Below are 20,718 nucleotides of genomic sequence, written 5' to 3'. Positions count from 1 at the left end.
ACCACCCTAACCATAAAGCCAACACCAAGCATAAATCAGCATGATTTGAGGATAAAATTAGAGAATCACCCAAAACCACAATCAATAGCAAATGAGACTGAAGGATAAGAAAATAAACTTTATTTATTCATGTGATTTACACAGTGCAAGGATACAGTATGAGCAGTAGTAAAAAATTTCTTATAAACGAGTGATTAAACGAAGTCTGTAAACACGAGCTGTCTGCAGGTGGTGATCTCAAACAAAGCTACACCCCCTCCCCCCAATCAAAATAAAACATCAGATGTTTGGCCATCTACATATTACATATGCAATAGATGGTATAATGTTCAATTCATCCCCTTTGCTTGCCCTCCCTTTCTTGGCCTCTCTTTCCTCCTCCTCCTTCCCCCATCAGCTCCCTCTGGTTTCGGTAACTCATACAATGGCCTTATTTAGACATTTTGTTGACGACTAGACCTGAACTGGAGGGGGATATTTTCCTTTGCAACAACCTCATTCCCCCCCCCCCACCCCGTGTAACCTTTACCATCCACAGGCTGGACCCTCATAAGCACACGGATGAAAACACAGCCATTGATGATGTAAATAGCCCTGCTATAGGCTAACACTTTTCCGTGATGGTTCCCTGGAAACCTTTTCTGCAGGAAGGATTGGAATGAAGCCCCAAGGATTGACACGATTTAGAAAGTGAGTCAGCAATGCATACCCAATGTTTCGCACAATGTACAAGCTCATTTCATCTTAAATCTGCTCTCAACCCACGACCATGATCAGGTGGATTCCACTCGATATCGTATGTTCAGGGTCATTCGGCCCAGCTTCGCTCTTGTTCTCAACACAATGGTCGTTTCTTTTCTCAGACCTGACCTTTAGAGCCACAAACTTATCTTAGACTCTTTTACATGGCAGTAACCACCCCAGGTCTGGCCCTCCAGCCAAGAAACTTGCACCAGTGGGTAAAGGAGAAGGCAGACTACCAGACAGGAGTGAAGATGTTCCAGTCAAATAGCCATGCATACTCATTTGTGCCAAACACAGTGGAGAGGATAAAAGCATTGCAGAGGGTGGGCGAAGGGACTCAGCCATGAGGGTAGACGAGCCTGCTGGTCTGTCAAGATTGATATCTGAGGCAGTCATGGCAAGCTGTGGGCTGAAAGTAGGAGGCCAGAGTTGACCGGTTCCAAGCAGCATGGCCAGACTCGTGGTATCCCTTTGCCTGGCAAATGAGCTCAAGTGTGCCACGAGCCGAGGTGCCCATGGTCCCGAGTCTCCTGTATTATTCGGCGTGCCCATGAATCGAGCGACTTCGGCCAAACACTCTCGAAATCCCAAGTTACGATAGTCCACAGCCACTGCGTAGGCCTCATAATAACCTGTATACACAAGAAAGCAGCAGGAGGTCAAAGTCATTGCTCAACTAGAAATATCCAGAGTTGATGGGATAACATTGGGAGGAAAATAAGTGGATAAATGCAGGAATCACTCACTGGTTGTTGGTTAGTAAGGAGGAAGTAGAAGACTGGAAAGAAGGAATGGGTTTATACGAAGGAATATCGAATCGATGGGATGGAATAAAGTGTTAGGATTAGGAATAGGGCAATTATGAAAATGGGGAGGAAGAATAAAATTACTTACATTTTCCTCCCAGGGAGTTTAATGCCCTCAAATGATCCACTGTCATCTGCAGGATCTCTGCCTTCTCCAGCTTGCCAGAGGTCTGAAACAAATTGAGTGATTCGTGTTCATCAAATCGCAGCTGAATTGGGGTTAACGAGTGAAGGGCAGGGCAAGGAGAGACAGGCAGGGTGAACAAATCACTGTCCTACTAATCACCGACCATACACCGACTGGGCAGGAAACTCTTCCTGACTCAGTATGTGCTGGTGTAAGCCATTCCTGTAGAAAATACATGAATCACCTTGTACCATAGACTCCTATGGAGAAGGACTGGAACCTCACGATCTCAGGGTTTGTAACTTGAGTCTGAAGGATTAACTTGAGTCCGGGGCTAAAATGACTTCTAGAAGGGCTAGAGACATGATCTCGGGATCCATATAGGGGTTTTTGAGGACGGCGAGTTCAATAGTGTCATTTTCAACACCACCTGAGGTCATCTTCAAGGTCAAATTACTGAATTTGGGTTTTTTTTTTGTTTTTTTTTTTGCCCGTTTTTGTGTCCAACTCATAGAGGAAAACTTTTGTAAAGTCTATGACAAAACATGACATTGTGCACCTACTGCACCTACTTGCTGATTTCTATCATCGTTAACTAATGTATGTTTTCTTTGTTTCTCTTTCAGAAACTGTCCAGCTGGTGATCTCACAGGATCTTTGTGTTGTTTCCTGCTTTGGTGACAATATGCCATGTCATTGCAGCTGCTTTGGTCAAGCCTGGTGTTGGCGCAGTGGTTAGGGCAGTGGCTTGGGATCCAAAAGGTCCTGAGTTCAAACCCCGTTGGGCCACTGAATTAATACACCAGGGGGTTGACTCAGCCTGTCATCCTTCCGAGGTCGGCAAAATGAGTACCAGTATACTGGGCTGGTGTATACCCCGGTTAAAATAGGTGTACCATATCCCTGTGTCGTAAGAGGCGACCAGGGTTGCGTCAGAAAGGGCATCCGGCGTAAAACATGTGCCAAATCACTATGCGGATCATACGGATGATCCGCTGTGGCGACCCCTAACGGGAGCAGCCGAAAGAAGAAGATTGCAGCTGCTTTGGTTGTAGAGGAAACTATGATGGGACGCCTTATGTAAAGGTCATATCCTTCCCAAAAGATCCTGAGGAGAGGGAGAGATGGATATTGGCAATGCCAAATGAGAAAGAAAGCTTGAGGTGCTTAAAGGAGATATATATTTGTGAGACACATTTCAATTGTGATTGGGTGTCAGTTAGGGGTAGCAAACGACCCAAAGAACCCCCCATCAATATTTCCTGGAGTACCGAAATCAGCTTTGAAGCAGGTGACCTCAGCCCCACGCCCAACATCATCTTCTACGTCAGAATCAAGAGCTAAGAAGATGCAGGCAGCTGATGAGGCTGCAGACAATATCCAAGATTTCGACCACTTCTGTGCTAAAATCAGCTCCTATTTTCCTGGCTTTAACGTCATAAAAGACCAGGAAAACCTTTACCTATCAAGAACTGGTGTTCCTGGACAAACTGTCAAGCAGTTCTTTCATTTCCAACAAGTTCACTCACCTTTTGGATTTCTATTCTTGAATAGAGTTGAGAAAGATGGCATTGAGGTGCCCAAACGACTTTTTCCTTTGCAGAAGAACAGCCTGCTCTCAAAATGGTCACAGATTAGATCCATAACTGACCAGGTAAACATCTATGAATGCACAAGCAAGGAAATTCTTCAGCTTGTAATAAGCCAGCTCTGTTGGATGACTGAGGCACACGAGCTTCCTCATTTCACCTTCCTTCTGTCGCAGCTGCATCTTATGTTCAAACCTCTTGATCGGCACCGATTTGATACTGATACTATGATTTTCGCAATGCAGCTTCACAACATATCACCCAGTGCATACAAAATGATTCGTCGATCCGGCTTAATCATTCTACCATCAACAAAAAAGGTAAAACAGATGCTTGCTAGTAGTCAGCAGGACTCCAACCTCAAAACCTTGTTCGACCAGCTTAAACCACAGCAGCGTTTGGTCAATTTAATGTTTGACAAGGTAAAACTGGTCGAGACATTGCGATTTTCTGGAGGGCATGTTGTAGGATATGCTCAAAATGCAGCAGCGGGTGGTGAACACGAAATACTTGCTTCACATGCTGTGGTTGTTGAAGTTGCCTGCCATTTCAGTGGTCCACGCTATATTCTACGCATTTTGCCCTGCAAAAAACTAACTGCCGATCAGCTGAAGGAACTCCTTATCGAAGCTGCATCAGCTGTCGTTGGTGCTGGCGGTGCTGTGATTTCTTTGATATGTGACAATTGCAATACCAACTGCAGTGTTTATTCAAAACTTGGAGGACCAGGAAGTTGCCAAGTGCTGTCAATTCAAGAGCAATCTATGTTCTTAGTGTATGACTACGTGCACATCTTCAAAAATGTTCGCAACAACTGGATTACTGTTGATGGCAAGACACTCTCATTTGTCGTAGATGGTAATGAGTACAAAGCTTACTGGAGTGATATTCAGAGGTTTATGAGATCGACCGGGCTACTCCTATTCGCTTAACCAAGCTGATGCACACCGCTGTTTTCCCCAAGCCGCTTCAACGCCAGAGCGTACCACTGGTATGCCAAGTGTTCAATGACAAGACTGTCGCTGCTGTAAAGACCTTCAAGGATTCACTGGGCATCAGCGAAGGCACAATCATCCTCACCCAGATAATGAGTGAGTGGTTCAAGATGATGAACGTGAAAGACCGTTTGTCAGCTATCCATCTGCACGACGAATCCAGACAGCCATGGACAGCAGACTGTACAAGTTTCACTAGGCTGGAGCAGGCCTGCCAAATTATATCTACCTGCGCATGGCAAGGAGGTGGTGGGCGTAAGCTGAAGCTAACTCAGCAAACTGCTGAAGCCTTCACTGTGTCCACACGTAATAATGTGGATGCTGCCAAATTGCTTCTGGCAAAGAAAGACTTTGACTACTTTCTTCCTGCTATATTTGCAGATGAAGCCTTGGAAAAGTTTTTCGGCCAAGCCAGGCAAAGAAGCGGTGGAAACTTATACATTGACGTAGTTGACATTATGGCTGCAGCTAAAATTGTAAATTTGCAAACACTCATTAAGCATGACATTATGCCCGAATCGAGTTCTCGTGTGATGGATTGCGACAAGAACTGTACAACTTCCATAAATCCAGATGAGCGAAGTGAACTCATTGACGAGATTACTCCTCAAGACACTCAGGATCTCTTGGGGTCTGACGATGCCCTTAAGCATAAAGTAGTTTATTTGACCGGACACCTTGTTCATAAATATGACGATAGCACTAGTATGGAGGAGATCATTGATGATGAAGATGGTAACGAGGTGTCATCTGAGTTTCTAGATAATTTGAATAGAGGTGGATTGAGTGTGCCGACTATGCCAACCGTCTTTTTTGTAAATAATGCCTATAATTTGTATGACAAGACTAAAATGCGTTGCCGATTTCATTTTGCTGAGCTGTTATCCTCTATAGATGCAGCTTTAGCGAGTAGGAATGCTGCATGTACTACTTTAGCTAACATTCTATTGAAAGCTCATGTCCTCAATGTAAGTGACAAAGAAAAAGCTTTGGGATTCCTCAGGAGGCAAGAAAAGCTCTCCAACCAGTGATAGACATAGACAAAGTTGTAATAGGCATAGTGGTGTGACATGCATATAATGTTTATGTAATACGATATATGACAATAAATATCAAAGTTTGACAGCTCTTCACACTTGCATCTTATTACAATCAGCCATCTCTCACCGTTTATGAGACACAAAAACGGGCAAAATATACCAAAATTCAGTAATTTAACCTTGAAATATGACCTTTTGACCTTGAAGATGACCTCAGGTGGTGTTGAAAATGACATTATTGAACTCGCCGTCCTCAAAAACCCCTATATGGATCCCGAGATCGTGTCTCTAGCCCTTCGAGAAGTCATTTTAGCCCCGGACTCAAGTTAATCCTTCAGACTCAAGTTACAAACCCCGAGCATGGGAGGTTCCAGTCCTTCTCTATAGGAGTCTATGCCTCGTACTCACATTTAGTTAGCATGTGATCACAGTGAAAAAAAAAAACCATTTCGTATTGTACGAACCATTTATGGGGAACCAGTTAAAATCCCTATCATCGAAATGAAATACTGTATTGGAGAAAAAAAACATTTTGAATATGAAATATCAGGAGGCTAACCCATCTATAATTAATTTAATGATGCCGTGATAGTCATTGGGTCGTCCGCCGCGCAGCACGAGACGGCCTGGTTTTGTAATCGCTTGAACTGTGTGTTTTTAGATCCTCGTGGAGGATCTCTAAGTCTTGCTCACGTTGTTGTTCTTCTATTCTATTTCTTCTTGTGGACTTCTTTGTTTCACAGCCTACAGTTTTCATCCAAACTTCCTGAAACTTGGCATATATATGTAGAAATTCCCTGCGCAGACAGTAACCTTCTCCGATTTTGAAAATTCCTCCTAGAAAAAAAAAGTTATGACGTCAAAATATCTTCGCTAATGGAAATCGCCTAAAAAATTATCTCCGAAACTCGGCAAGCTTTTTGAATTCTGTTGGCGGGAATTGAACAGGGCATTAGCAGAGATGAATTACCGCACATATGATACATCACTATGATGTCATATCAATTTTTATGACGTCATTCCTATTTTTTGACATTTTTTGTTTCACAACCCAGAGTTTTCATCGGATCTTCGTGAAACTTGCCATGTGTATGCAGAAAGCCCACGCGCAGGCAGTAACCATCTCTGATTTTGGAAACTCTTCCAAGAAAAGAAGTTGACGTCATAATATCTCCACTAATGGAAATCGCCTATACCATTATCTCCGAAACTAGGCAAGCTGTTTGAATTTTGTTTGCGGGAATCAAGCCGGGCATTAGCACAGATAATTTAATCGCAAACCTGATACATAACAATGACGTCATATTCCTTTTTATGACGTCATCATTAAGAGGACGAGGATCTTAGCTCATTTGAGCTTGTTTATTTACCATTTGAGCTTTTGTCATCAATTTTTCAACAAACCTGGATGATGAGAATGTGGAGAAAACCAATGAATGTATACATTTTACTCTTTTTTTTTTCCCCTCCACCACCGAAGGTGGATGGAGGTCATGTAGAAATCCCTGCTCGTTTGTCTGTCTTTTTATCTGCAAGCAGGATATTTCAAAAAGCCTTACAGCAATGTTCGTGAATGGAATTGAATAACCACACACGAAGGAAATCCTTGGGGTGGGGAGGGGTGAAGGGGGATTAAGCTTTGAGAGAAAATGGCCCTCCTTGAGGATAAGAGGTTTGCTGAGGTCCAAACTGTGATAAAAGGCAACAAGAAGAGAGTTAAAAAAAATAATAATAATAATAATAATAATAATAATAACTAGAACTGCCAATTTATAACTGCTGGCAGTGATGACCGGGTACCCAGACGTCCGCCTTCGATACAACGTGAGACTTTATGTTGATGATAGCTGCAAAGTTTTCCTTCGATAAGATAAGTGGTTCCAGAGAAAACATTATTTCATAGTGATACAAATACAGCCCTGCTTCGATACAGAGCGGGACTGACGCGTTACGAACCGGGTGGCACAAAGTGTTCAATCTATGTACTGTATTCCACATGCAGTCAGCCATTTTTCCAGGGGACATTGGCGGTATCAATTGAATTGCTATTCCTGTACCCTCAAATGCATGCAGGTGCAGCCAAGTGAGTTCTGAAAAAAAAACAAATCTAAAAGTTCAGATTCAAATGATTAAATAATTCTGGCTGCCAAACCACATGACCGATCAGGTTGAAATTTTAAACCTACGTTTCACATGTGGGCTTCATAATAATTTTGAAGTTTCACATATATTGACACAGCGGTTCCAGAGTAAATATTACTTAATATTTCCCCTTCAATCTAACATGGCTGCCAAACCATGGGGCCAATCGAGTTGAAATTTAAACCCTTCATTCCACCTAACCGTTCCATCATAAAACTGAAGTTTCACATTTATTGATGCAGTAGTTCCAGAGTAAATATTAATTAATATTTTCCCTTCAATCCAATATGGCTGGTAGCCTGGTGTTGGCTTAGTGGTTAGGGTGGTGGCTTGGGATCCAGGGTCCTGAGTTCAAGCCCCGTTGGCTGCTGAATTAACACCAGGGGGTTGACTCAGCCTGTCATCCTTCCGAGGTCGGCAAAATGAGTACCAGTGTACTGGTCCCGGTGTATGCCCCGGTTAGAATAGGTGTACCATATCCCTGTGTGTCGTAAGAGGCAACCAGGGTTGGCGTCAGGAAGGGCATCCGGCCATAAAACATTGCCTCAAGAAAAAGCCCAACCCCTGCACAGCAGGGAAAAATGGCTGTAAAAACGGTCATTTTTTTTTTAATCCAATATGGCTGGCAAACGATGTGTCGTACATGAAAATGGCGGGAGAACTTATTGTTCATCATTGAGAGGCGGTCATACATGTAGAGTTTCGCCTCAATCTGTTCAGCCGTTTCAGAGAAGACTTATAAAGTTATTAATTTTCAATCCAATATGGCTGCCGTACCATGTGACCTATTACAACATAAATTTAAATTCTCCCTCTAATGGGGAAGTGGATTATGCTTGTTAAGTTTCGTGTTGATTGGACAAGGTAGGTCTTTCTATCCAAGATGGCCACCAAAACATGACATCATAATTTTTATCATATATGCAGGCATGGGGGTAGATTATAGTTGCCATGTTTCGCCATGATAGGTTATGTGGTTTCAGAAAGCCTGGTGTTGGCGCAGTGGTTAGGGCAGCGGCTTGGGACCCAAAAGGTCCTGAGTTCAAGCCCCGTTGAGCCACTGAATTAATACACCAGGGGGTTGACTCAGCCTGTCATCCTTCCGAGGTCGGCGAAATGAGTACCAGTATACTGGGCCGGTGTATACCCCGGTTAAAATAGGTGTACCATATCCCTGTGTCCTAAGAGGCGACCAGGGTTGCGTCAGGAAGGGCATCCGGCGTAAAACATGTGCCAAATCACAATGCGGATCATACGGATGATCCGCTGTGGCGACCCCTAACGGGAGCAGCCGAAAGAAGAAGAAGAAGATATATATATGTATATATATATATATATATATATATATATATATATATATATATATATATATATATATGTGTGTATATATTTACCAAGTCATATAACGCCAGGGGGTTGACTCAGCCTGTCATCCTTCCGAGGTCGGCGAAATGAGTACCAGTGTACTGGGTCCGGTGTATGCCCCGGTTAGGATAGGTGTACCATATCCCTGTGTGTCTTAAGAGGCAACCAGGGTTGCGTCAGGAAGGGCATCCGGCGTAAAAACCGATGCCAAATCATTATGCGGACAACAAAACGAATTTCCATACCAGATCGGTCGAGGCCCAGGTTACCAACGAGCGCCTCCGGTACCAGTGGTCAGCAGGGTACCAGTGGAAATTGTGCTACTGCTGGGCAAAGGAGGAGAAGGAGACGGGGAAGGCGAGTCCGGAGGCAGTGGGAGAGGGGGAAGAGTACAAGTGTGGAGGTGAGAGTTGGAACTCTGAATGTTGGGACGATGACTGGCAAAGGGTGAGAGTTGGCTGATATGATGGAGAGAAGAAAGGTGGACATACTGTGTACACAAGAGACCAAGTGGATGGGGAGTAAGGCTAGGAGCATTGGAGGTGGTTTCAAACTGTTCTACCAGGGTGTGGATGGGAGGAGAAATGGTGTCGGGGTAATCCTGAAGGAAGATTATGTCAAGAGGGTATTGGAGGTAAGGAGAGTGTCTAACCGAGTGATGAGTGTGAAGTTGGAAATTGAAGGGGTGATGATGAATGTCATCAGTGCATATGCCCCACATATGGGGTGTGAGATGGAGTATAAAGAAGATTTCTGGAGTGAGTTAGATGAAGTGGTGGAGAGTGTAACCAAGGATGAAAGAGTGGTGATTGGAGCAGATTTCAATGGGCATGTTGGGGAAGGGAATAAAGAGGATGAGGAGGTGATGGGTAGGTACGGTCTCAACAAGAGAAATGTGGAAGAGCAAATGTTGGTAGAGTTTGCAAAAAGAATGGAAATGGCAGTGGTAAATACGTATTTCAAGAAGAAGGAGGAACACAGGGTGACATACAAGAGTGGAGGCAAGTGCACACAGGTGGATTACATCTTAAGCAGGAGATGCAACCTGAAAGAGATTAGAGACTGTAAGATGGTGGCAGGGGAGAGTGTAGCTCGACAGCATCGATTGGTGGTCTGTAGTATGATTTTGGAGGTGAGGTTGAGGAAGAGAGTGAGGGCTGAACCAAGGACCAGATGGTGAAAGCTGAAGGAGGAAGACTGTTGCGTGGAATTTAGGGAGGAGGTGAGACAGGTGTTGGATGGTGGTAAAGATGGATGGGATGATTGGGCAACTTCAGCAGAAGTGGTGAGGGAGGTCGCTCGGAAGAAACTGGGTGTGACATCTGGACAGAGGAAGGAAGATAAGGAGACTTGGTGGTGGAATGAGGAAGTACAGGAAAGTATCAGGAAGAAGGGGTTGGCAAAAAAGAAGTGGGATAGTCAGAGAGATGAAGAAAGCAGGCAGGAGTACTAGGAGTGGTGGCGAAAGGCAAAAAGAGAGGTGGCAAAGGCTAAGACAAAGGCATATGACGAGCTGTATGAGAAGTTGGATACAAAGGAAGGGGAAAAGGATTTATACCTATTGGCAAGACAGAGGGACCGAGCTGGGAAGGATGTGCTGCAGGTTCGGGTGATAAAGGACGCAAATGGGAATGTGCTGACGAGCGAGGAGAGTGTGTTGAGAAGGTGGATGGAGTACTTTGAGGAGCTGATGAATGAAGAAAATGAGAGAGAGAGAGAGAGAGAGAGAGAGAGAGAGAGAGAGAGAGAGAGAGAGAGAGAGAGAGAGAGAGAGAGAGAGAGAGAGAGAGAGAGAGAGAGAGAGAGAGAGAGAGAGAAGGTTGGAAGAGGTGGAGATAGTGAATCAGGAAGTGGGGTGGATCAGTGAGGATGAAGTGAGGACTGCTATGAAGAAGATGAAAAGTGGAAAGGCGGTTGGCCCAGATGGTATACCAGTGGAGGCATTGAAGTGCTTAGGAGAGATGGCAGTGGGGTTGTTAACCAAATTGTTTAATAAAGTCTTGGAAAGTGAGAGGATGCCGGAGGAGTGGAGATTAAGTGTACTGGTTCCGATTTTCAAGAATAAGGGTGATGTGCAGAGCTGTGGAAATTACAGAGGGATAAAGTTGTTAAGCCACACCATGAAGTTGTGGGAAAGAGTAGTGGAAGCTAGGTTGAGAGGAGAGGTGACGATCTGTGAGCAGCAATATGGGTTTATGCCAGGAAAGAGCACCACTGATGTGATGTTTGCTTTGAGAATGTTGATGGAGAAGTATAGGGAAGGCCAGAAGGAGTTACGTTGTGTGTTTGTTGATTTAGAGAAAGCTTATGATAGGGTGCCAAGAGAGGAGTTGTGGCATTGTATGAGGAAGTCGGGAGTGGTGGAGAAGTATGTGAGGATCGTGCATGATATGTGTGAGGACAGTTGGACAGCGGTGAGGTGTGCGGTAGGAATGACGGACCGGTTTAAGGTAAAAGTGGGATTGCACCAAGGATCGACTCTGAGCCCTTTCCTGTTTGCAATGATGATGGACAGGTTGACGGACGAGATCAGACTGGAGTCTCCATGGACTATGATGTTCGCGGATGACATCATGATCTGTAGGGAGAGTAGGGAGCAGGCTGAGGCGAGCCTCGAGAGGTGGAGGTACGCACTGGAGAAAAGGGGAATGATAGTCAGTGGGAGTAAGACGGAGTACATGTGCGTAAATGAGAGGGAGGGTGGTGGTATGGTGCGGTTACAAGGAGTAGAGGTGGAGAAGATGGATGGGTTTAAATACTTGGGATCAACTGTCCAAAGTAACGGAGAATGTGGGAGAGAAGTGAAAAAGAGAGTGCAGGTAGAATGGAGTTGGTGGAGAAGAGTTGCAAGAGTGATTTGTGACAGAAGGGTAGCTGCAAGAGTGAAGGGGAAAGTATATAAGACGGTAGTGAGACTAGCTATGTTGTATGGTTTGGAGGTGGTGGCGCTAACAAAAAGACAGGAAGCGGAGCTGGAGGTGGCAGAGATAAAGATGCTGCGATTCTCGTTGGGAGTGACGAGGATGGACAGGATAAGGAATGAGTATATTAGAGGGACAGCGCAGGTAGGATGGTTTGGAGACAAAGTGAGAGAGGCGAGATTGAGATGGTTTGGACATGTGCACAGGAGGGAAGCGGAGTATCTTGGGAGAAGGATGCTGAGGATGGAGCCGCCAGGCAGGAGGAGAAGAGGAAGGCCAAAGAAGAGGTTCATGGATGCGGTGAGGGCAGACATGCGGGCGGTTGGAGTGTCAATGGAAAATGTGGAGGATAGAGCGAAATGGAGACGGTTCATCCGCTGTGGCGACCCCTAACGGGAAGAAGAAGAAGAAGAAGAAAGAAGGAAGCAGGAAGAAGAAGGAAGAAGAAGAAAGAAGAAGAAAGAAGAAGAAAGAAGAAGAAAGAAGAAGAAAGAAGAAGAAAGAAGAAGAAAGAAGAAGAAAGAAGAAGAAAGAAGAAGAAAGAAGAAGAAAGAAGAAGAAAGAAGAAGAAAGAAGAAGAAGAAAGAAGAAAGAAGAAAGAAGAAAGAAGAAAGAAGAAAGAGAAAAAGGAAAAGAAAAAGAAAAAGAAGAAGAAAAAGAAAAAGAAAAAGAAAAAGAAAAAGAAGAAGAAAAAGAAAAAGAAAAAGAAGAAGAAGGTTATGTGGTTCCAGAGAAAACATTATTTAATATAATTCTTGAATCCAACATGGCTGCCAAATAATGCGACCTATCAATTAGAAATTAACAAATTATATTCACGACTCATGTGCAATACGTATGTCAAGTTTCCCCTTGATCTGTTAAACTGTTCTGCAGAAGAAGATATTTGAAGTTTTTCGGGTAAATTCAATATGGCCACCAAACCATGTGACCTATCAATTAGAAATTAACAAACTTGTGAAAGGATGTTTTGGGGAAAGTGTGTGTGAATTTTTGCCTCAATCTGTCCAGCGGTTCTGGAGAAGACGATTTCTAAAATTCATTAATTTTCAATCCAAGATGGCTGACGAACTATGTGACCTATGACATCATAAATTTAGAGTCTGCTTCCAATCGTGGAGTGGAACATATGTGTGAAGTTTCGTGTTAATCGGATAAGGTGCATTTTTCTATCGAGGATGGCCACCAAACCATGTGACGTGTGATTGTCATAATTTTTAACATGTATGCAGATATGATGGAAGATGGTTGTTGCAAATTTTCACTTCGACAGATTAAGCAGTTCCAGAGAAAACATTATTTAATATTATTCTTGAATCCAGCATGGCTGCCAAACCATGTGACCAATTAATTATTCATTAACAAACTTATATTCACTACTCGTCTGCAATACGTATATGAAGTTTCACCTTGATCTGACCAGCCGATCTGGAGAAGAAGAAGTTTGAAGGTTTTAGGGTAAATTCAAGGTGGCCACCAAACCATGCGACCTATCAATAAGAAATTAACAAACTTGTAAAAGGATGTCATGGGGAATGAGGTTGTAAAGTTTCGCCTCAATCTGTTCAGCCGTTCTGGAGAAGAAGATGTTTTTAATTATTTTTTTCAAAACAAGATTGCTGCCGAACCGTCACCTATGACGTCATAATAATTTTTTTACGGTGATTTGTTGTGTCAATGACAATCAAGAAATTTCAGATTTTTCCCATGCAGCGTTCTACTTGACGAATTTTCACTGGCAAACTGCTTCACCGATGACGTCACGAAAAATCACCCGTGTTCCCCATTGGGAGCTTATTAAAATGTATGAAGCGAAAAAAATTCCATTGCACGGTTTCAGAGATACAGAGGTCTAAAGTTTATCGGTTTTTTTCAAGATGGCTCCCGTACCACGTGACCTATGACGTCACAATTATCAATTAAGTATGCTATCAAAAAAGATACATACTATGGTGTAAATTTCGTGTCGATCGGAATTACCGTTCCTGAGAAAATGATTTTTCAACTGAAAGAACCCGCAAATTGCCGGCGGATAAAGAATAAGAAATAAACAGAAGAAAAACAATAGGTTACCCAGTCCATTTGACTTGGTAACCTAATTACCCAGCCCATTTGACTGGGTACCATTACTAGAAGGGCACTCAGGAGAGCGCATCCATCCTTCCGCCACGTAATGCCTGATCCACGAGAACATATCTGGCCCAAAATATTTTTGAGATATTGTGCTCTATAACCGTTTTTGGCCTGATCTCTCAATGGTGAAGAATCACTTAAAAAAACTAAATAATTCTCACATCGAGATCCGGATTCCGATCTTCACCAAAATCTAATTAATTCGTCGTGGTCACACACCCATCATGTCCACCAAGTTTCATCCAAATCCGTCCTTCACTTTTTGAGATATCATGCTATATATCGTTTTTGGCCCCATCTCTCAATGGTGAAGAATCACTTAAGAAATTCAATAGTCGGATCTGGATCCGGATCTTCACCAAAATCGAATTAATTCGTCGTGGTCACACACACAACATGTCCACCAAGTTTCATCCAAATCAGTCCACCACTTTTTGAGATATCCGATACACAAAGAAACAAACAAACATTGAGGGGTGAAAACATAACCTTCACCTTCGATGGCGGTGGTAATAACTAACTAACTAAATAAATAAATAAATCGATGCAAAAACTAAAAATAGATGAAGAAAATGGGTAATGTGGCTCAGTTGGCATTCACACCTCAGCACAGCTCATGATACTGAGATGCAGGGTTCGAATCCGGTACACCGTTTTGTTTTCTCCACTTTGTCTATTGTCCTTGTAATTCGTGAATAACTAAACGGATTTTTCACGACATCTTTGACCAGTGTATCAACCTGCACGTGTACAAGCTCCTCCATGAGCCTCAACTCAGTTTAAAAAGCGATTAAAAAGTACTAGTGCAGCACATCTGTGGGTTTGCAAATTCTTCAATTATGACGTCATAAACATGCACGAGAACTTCTGTAAATACTCAGTCACCGCACATACGAACCAGTCTGCACTCTCAGCACAAACATGAATGTGGATTGGTAGAGTTGCCGCCTGTACACCGACCAATATGACGAGCACATTTTTTTTTGACGTACCATACGCTTCACAGATTGTTGGCGCTGCTGAAGCAGTTTCTTGGCAAGGGTTATCCTGCGTGGTTTGCCATTGCCTTCCCAGCATTGTTTTTTTCCATGCTCTATACTTTTCAATGTTGAGCATCAAGCAAGCAAGCAGCACGTATCATCTTTAAAGTCTGGTATAACTCGGCCAGGGTTTGGACCACCGACCTCACAGACTTGGAGCGGACGCAGCTCCAACAATTACGCCACCGAGTCTGCAATTACTGCAGGAAAAGTTCCACTTAACGAGTGCTGGTGATATAGCTGAACAAAATGAAAAGCAAAGTGCCAGGAGAGAGCCGCACAACCACGAGGGTAGAACCTTTCACACCTGTTTCTCGCCCGCCCTGGGAACCAAACGGCGCAGCTCTGCAAGGCTGCTGTTGATGCGATCTCGTCGCCGTTTCTCGATGATCTAAGGCAAAAGGGAAACAAGTGACACGGGGCAAGTGAACGTCAAACAATGTTGTCACCGCACAGATTTCGGAAGTTGTCCACCTAAGGGAACTACATACCCCCCGCCGACGCTTCCTGGCAACGCTCTGGGTGAAGTTTCTTGAGAAGGTCGTCCCATCATGCCTGCGTACAATAAAATGATCATCAAGAAGCTTGATCTCAAGAAAGGTGTTAGAATGCAGGTCTGGCCAAGTGCACCTACTTACCCGGGAAGTCCAATAACCTCTTCCTCCGAAACACTGCCCTCTAACTCGCTCTCCGAGCTCGACTCCTGGCTGGTCCTCTTCATGTCGGCTCCGAAACAGACCGTCCAGCCCAGAACTATGGTGATCCCGCAGGTCTCCAAGGCGTGTTCTCAGCGTTTGAATAATTGTGAACTTGCTGAGCCGTTTTGTTTGTCACCTCCTGGATAAACCACCCTGTGCACGGTCCAACGAAATGGTCAGTGCGCTGGTAGGAGGGAATGACAATGATATACTGCCCACCCAAATCTGCGCTGGAGGCAAGGGGCGTGGCGTGGGCGGGGCATCTGAAAATTAGGGACACAATGCAGCTGCGCAGAGAAGATTGTGGGCGGGGCTTGGTAGAGCAAGAGCTGTAATCACACTGAAGGCGTGTGTGTGTGTGTGTGTGTGTGTGTGTGTGTGTGTGTGTGTGTGTGTGTGTGTGTGTGTGTGTGTGTGTGTGTGTCGTGTTTCTAGATTGTAAGTTAAACATGTACAGGGACATTAAGGAGAGTGCGCGGAACAGAGGGTGTTGTTGCATCGCGGTGGGTGTGTATGACGTCATGATGCCCCGATTGTAGAGCGAGGGGGATTCCACACTGCATCACATCCCTTGGGGTCTTTCACGATGCCGGGGTGGGGGGGCTTTGAGCGGACGCATCGTAACCCAATCTGCGTGTGAGTGCCACACCCAAGCATGCCCAGTCCGAGTTCGGCAGTAGACCTACTGTCTAAACATTGGAAGAGGAGAGGTGTAAAGGACTCGATGCATGTGAAGCAGAAGATCCGTGAACGGGATGCCCAGTTTTGGTCACTGAGTGTGGATCTCGTTGTTCACTCACGAGTCCTCATGCAATCGATTTGTACCGTGCATGTACAGCGTGTTATGAGTGCAGCACATTCGGGTGATGTTACACTTTCAACACCTCCCATGCAACCACCACCACCATCATCATCATCCGAACATGACCTTAAACACCCATCGCACATCCCTTCCTCTTAACAAGTCAATGTACCAAAGCATTACCCGTGATCAGGGATGTCTGCCCGGAGAGGAACACCTGGGAATGTCAATACACTGAATATAAATATTTACGTCTGGTGAGATCTTCACTGGCGATGACCATGGATCACTACACACAAGGAACATGTACAGTGGCCACGTGGAGTTTCACGAGTTCACATCAACACTAGTATCGGAGAGCGTTGTTTCTGCCCCAACGGCTTCATCAGCAGAACAGAATTTTCAGGTTGATCCATGAGAAAACTTGTCAGCCATAGAGCGAAGGACGCTGCACAGAGGGGGAGAGAGATAGAGACTGAGATATATATATATATATATATATATATATATATATATATATATTTATATATATATATATATATATATATATATATATATATATATATATATATATATATATATATATATATATATATATATATATAGAGATATATAGAGATAGAGATAGAGATATATAGAGATATATATATAGATAGAGATAGAGATATATAGAGATATAGATATATAGAGATATATAGAGATATATAGAGATATATAGAGATATATAGAGATATAGATATATAGAGATATATAGAGATATATTGAGATATATTGAGATATATAGAGATATATAGAGATAGAGATATATAGAGATATATAGAGATATATAGAGATAGAGATAGAGATATATAGAGATATATAGATAGAGATTGAGATATATATAGAGATATATAGAGATAGAGATAGAGATAGAGATATATAGAGATAGAGATATATAGATAGAGATAGAGATATATAGAGATATATAGATAGAGATAGAGATATATAGAGATATATAGAGATAGAGATAGAGATATATAGAGATATATAGAGATATATAGAGATAGAGATAGAGATATATAGAGATATATAGATAGAGATAGAGATATATAGAGATATATAGATAGAGATAGAGATATATAGAGATATATAGAGATAGAGATAGAGATATATAGAGATATATAGAGATAGAGATAGAGATATATAGAGATATATAGAGATAGAGATAGAGATATAGAAATAGAAAGAATGAGGGGGCGATCTATTGGGGAGCACAGGTCAGTTGACTCTCTGGTTTGGAAACATGTGATGCTGAACAGACAAGCTTCTTCTGTCAATACTCGTACGATGGTCTGCAGACACCAGCAATGTCCTTCTGGTGACTATGGAAATGGAAGCAACAGTCGAACAGAGTGGGTGGAAATGAATGCAAGTACACAGGACAGCCGCCTTCACACCCCCTGATAATGTTTGAATCAAAGCGTCCAAGAGATCCATACCTGATAGCTCATAAGTCACGATACATGTCCTCGTGCAAACATCAATGATTCCTAAAAGGTCCGTGTGAGGGAGGGAAAAAGCCCTTCTGTAAGTTTGGAGTGTGCGCCCTGTGAAGGTCTCCCCATCATGTAGCTGGTGGGATGGTCACGCACCGGCAACCCCTGCATTGTTCCCTTACCCACAAGGGGGGGGGGGAATGGCCCAGCGGCACTTTGTGCAAAATTTGTGGAGCATTTAAACCAATCGGGATTATCCGTGAGGATGATGTAACAGGTGGGTCAGCACGGGCTGCCAACTATGCCCATTGCTGGCGGGCTGCCTGCTGCGGCGTGACTCGGACGTGGGAACACGCTGCAGCGGCCAGTCCCAGGCATTAGCGGCACCGGGCGCCAAGAGGTTAACGACCGGCCATTCTTCCCTGGTTGGCCATCCGTCAACGTCTGGCTGAGAACGAGCCAAGTGAAAGGCTTGGCCGCCGTTACTGCATGCAACGAACCCGCAAGGCGCTACGAGACTGTTGGGGGTGACGCCTCAAGTATCCTTTGTCTCCAATATCTCCAGCATCCTATACCTCCAGCATCACCAGCACCAGCACCTTCTGCCTCCAGGATATCAAGCAACCTCTGCCTCCTGCACCTGCACCCTCTTCCTCCTGCATCTGCACCCCATGCCTCCTGCACCCTCTTTCTCCTGCATCTGTACCCCATGCCTCCTGCACCCTCTTCCTCCTGCATCTGCAACCCATGCCTCCTGCACCTGCGCACATTGCCTCCAGCAATGCCAGCATTCCCCGCCTCATGCACGACCGGTGGGAAATGGATCCCATAAAATAAATAAAATGGTTAATAGAGAAAGGAGAAAAAGAGAAAACAGAAAAATACGAGTTTGTAAATGTAAGATTAATGACCTTAATGTTTGCTTGTAAATGTAAGCATAGTTTTCATTAACCTGTCGCCTGTGCAGTGGGGTTTTGCAATCGCTTCTGTGTGTCTGTCCGGGGATGTGTGTCTGTCCGGCCGTAACTTTTTTTTACCATTTGAGTATCACATTTTCAACAAAGCTTCATTATGACAATATGAAGAAGACAAATTAATAAATTGGTCAAAAGGTCAACGTCACATAAAATCAATTTTCTTGCAATTGACTTGGAATTAAAAAAAAAAAAATAGCATCTTGGGTCACAGAGTTGGTTCACCAATGAAAAGCAAGGAGCAGATTGTTTGTTCCATTTTTTAGATCAAAAGGTCAAGGTTGCATAAAATCGTCAATTTTCATCCAATTGACCTAAAATTTGAGCAGCCTTTGTATATTAGGTCACTGAATTGGTTCAACAATGAAAAACTAGAAGCTGATTGTTGTTTTTTTACATATCAAAAGGTCAAGGTTGCATATAATTGTCAATTTTAATCCAATTGACTTTAAATTTGAACAGGGTTTGTATATTGGGTCATTGATGCCGATTGCTTTTCAGGTCAAATGGTCAAGGTAGCCTAAATCGTCAATTTTTACAATTTTTTTTTATCTCCACCACCGAAGGTGAAGGAGGTTATGTATTCACCCTTCTCTGTCTGTCTGTTTGTTTGTGTACAGGACATCTCAAAAAGTTGTGGATGGATCCGGAAGAAATTTCGTGGGCAGATTCAGTGTGTGACAAGGAGAACTTGATTAAATTTGGGTGAAGATCTGGATCCGGCTTGTAGAATTTTTAAAGTGATTCTTCACCATTGAGAGATCGCGCCAAAAATGATATGTGGCACGGTATCTCAAAAAGTTGTGGATGGATTCAGACGAAACTTGGTGGACAGGTTGGGTGTGTGACAATGAGGAATTTATTCGATTTGGTCGAGATCCGAATTCGGATATATACATACGACACATACATACATACATACATACTACACATACATACATACATACATACTACACATACACATACATACTACACATAATACATACATATACATACTACACATAATACATACATACTACACATACATGTATACATACTACACATACATACTGTTACGAATTCGTGCCCACCAGCGTTCGAACGACCGCTTTTCACTAATAGTAGCCACGTCGCCCACGGGACGGACAATTCAGTCGTGACCTTCCGGAACAACGCCGGAACCCTGTCACGGGTGGGTCTTCAACCCCACCACGGCCTAGCCAATTTTCTACCCGCGCAAAATAGGGTCAATCGCCGAATATCGATATACCTAAGTACCTGCGCGGGTAGCCAACCGGGAGACCATACCTTGACGCAGGTCGGCTTGGACACAAACCGCTCAAGCGGTCCGTTCTGTTCTGCAGTGATAATCGAGTAGGTATTATCGCCCGACCTCGCTGGATCCGATTCTATTTAATGGGTATTTAAAACCCAGCTAATATTCCGAGATGCAATGTGGCATTCCAATGGGGGAAAAAGACACGACGAACGGTAACATTCACACAAGCACATTTATTTTACACAGCACACATATACAGCCATGCAATCAATGGGGGAAGGGGACAAGACACGAGCAAGGTAAAAGCACTACAACCAACTATAAGCAATTATCTAGTCACTTAACAGTTTTTACTTACAGGACACGGCGCCACCAACATTCATTCGAAAGCAAAACCCAAGGAAAATAAAAGACTACCCCCACAGACAGGGTCCGTAGACCTTTATGGCATGGGACTTGGCAGACCGAACGAATCCCACGAGACCATTGCAGGTTACCTGCACCCTCGTGGAGCGATGGTGGGTGAGTCGCGACGTCTGTCCCCCACGGCAGCTAGGACAGCCGCGGCTGAGCTCGGTCTTCCACGGAGCCGGCCAGCTCTCTCTGGCG

At 43.7% G+C, this 20,718-nt stretch overlaps 1 protein-coding gene across 3 annotated transcripts in view; it reads right to left on the bottom strand.

The window, feature by feature from the left end:
* Positions 1–770: 770 nt before the first annotated feature.
* The window catches only part of LOC147013303 (hairy/enhancer-of-split related with YRPW motif protein 1-like), a 35,542-nt gene continuing 15,594 nt past the window's right edge, over positions 771–20,718 (bottom strand). For 2 of the 3 annotated variants that reach the window (XM_085855007.1, XM_085855008.1), the window contains exons 2-6: positions 15,541–15,753; positions 15,394–15,457; positions 15,210–15,293; positions 1,639–1,720; positions 771–1,376 (exon numbers count right to left, since the gene is read on the bottom strand). In XM_085855007.1, coding sequence (XP_085711133.1) covers positions 892–1,376; positions 1,639–1,720; positions 15,210–15,293; positions 15,394–15,457; positions 15,541–15,623 — 798 coding nt within the window. In that variant the 5' untranslated portion in view covers positions 15,624–15,753 and the 3' untranslated portion in view covers positions 771–891. Of the gene's footprint in view, positions 1,377–1,638; positions 1,721–15,209; positions 15,294–15,393; positions 15,458–15,540; positions 15,754–17,880; positions 18,558–20,718 lie in introns of those variants that run through there. The other variant, XM_085855006.1, reaches the window with a different exon arrangement.

This window comes from Eptatretus burgeri, chromosome 14, assembly GCF_056783735.1.
Source record: "Eptatretus burgeri isolate ZD-2024b chromosome 14, Ebu_testis_v1, whole genome shotgun sequence".
Taxonomy (NCBI): domain Eukaryota; kingdom Metazoa; phylum Chordata; class Myxini; order Myxiniformes; family Myxinidae; genus Eptatretus; species Eptatretus burgeri.
This window is presented reverse-complemented; position numbering and strand designations above follow the sequence as displayed.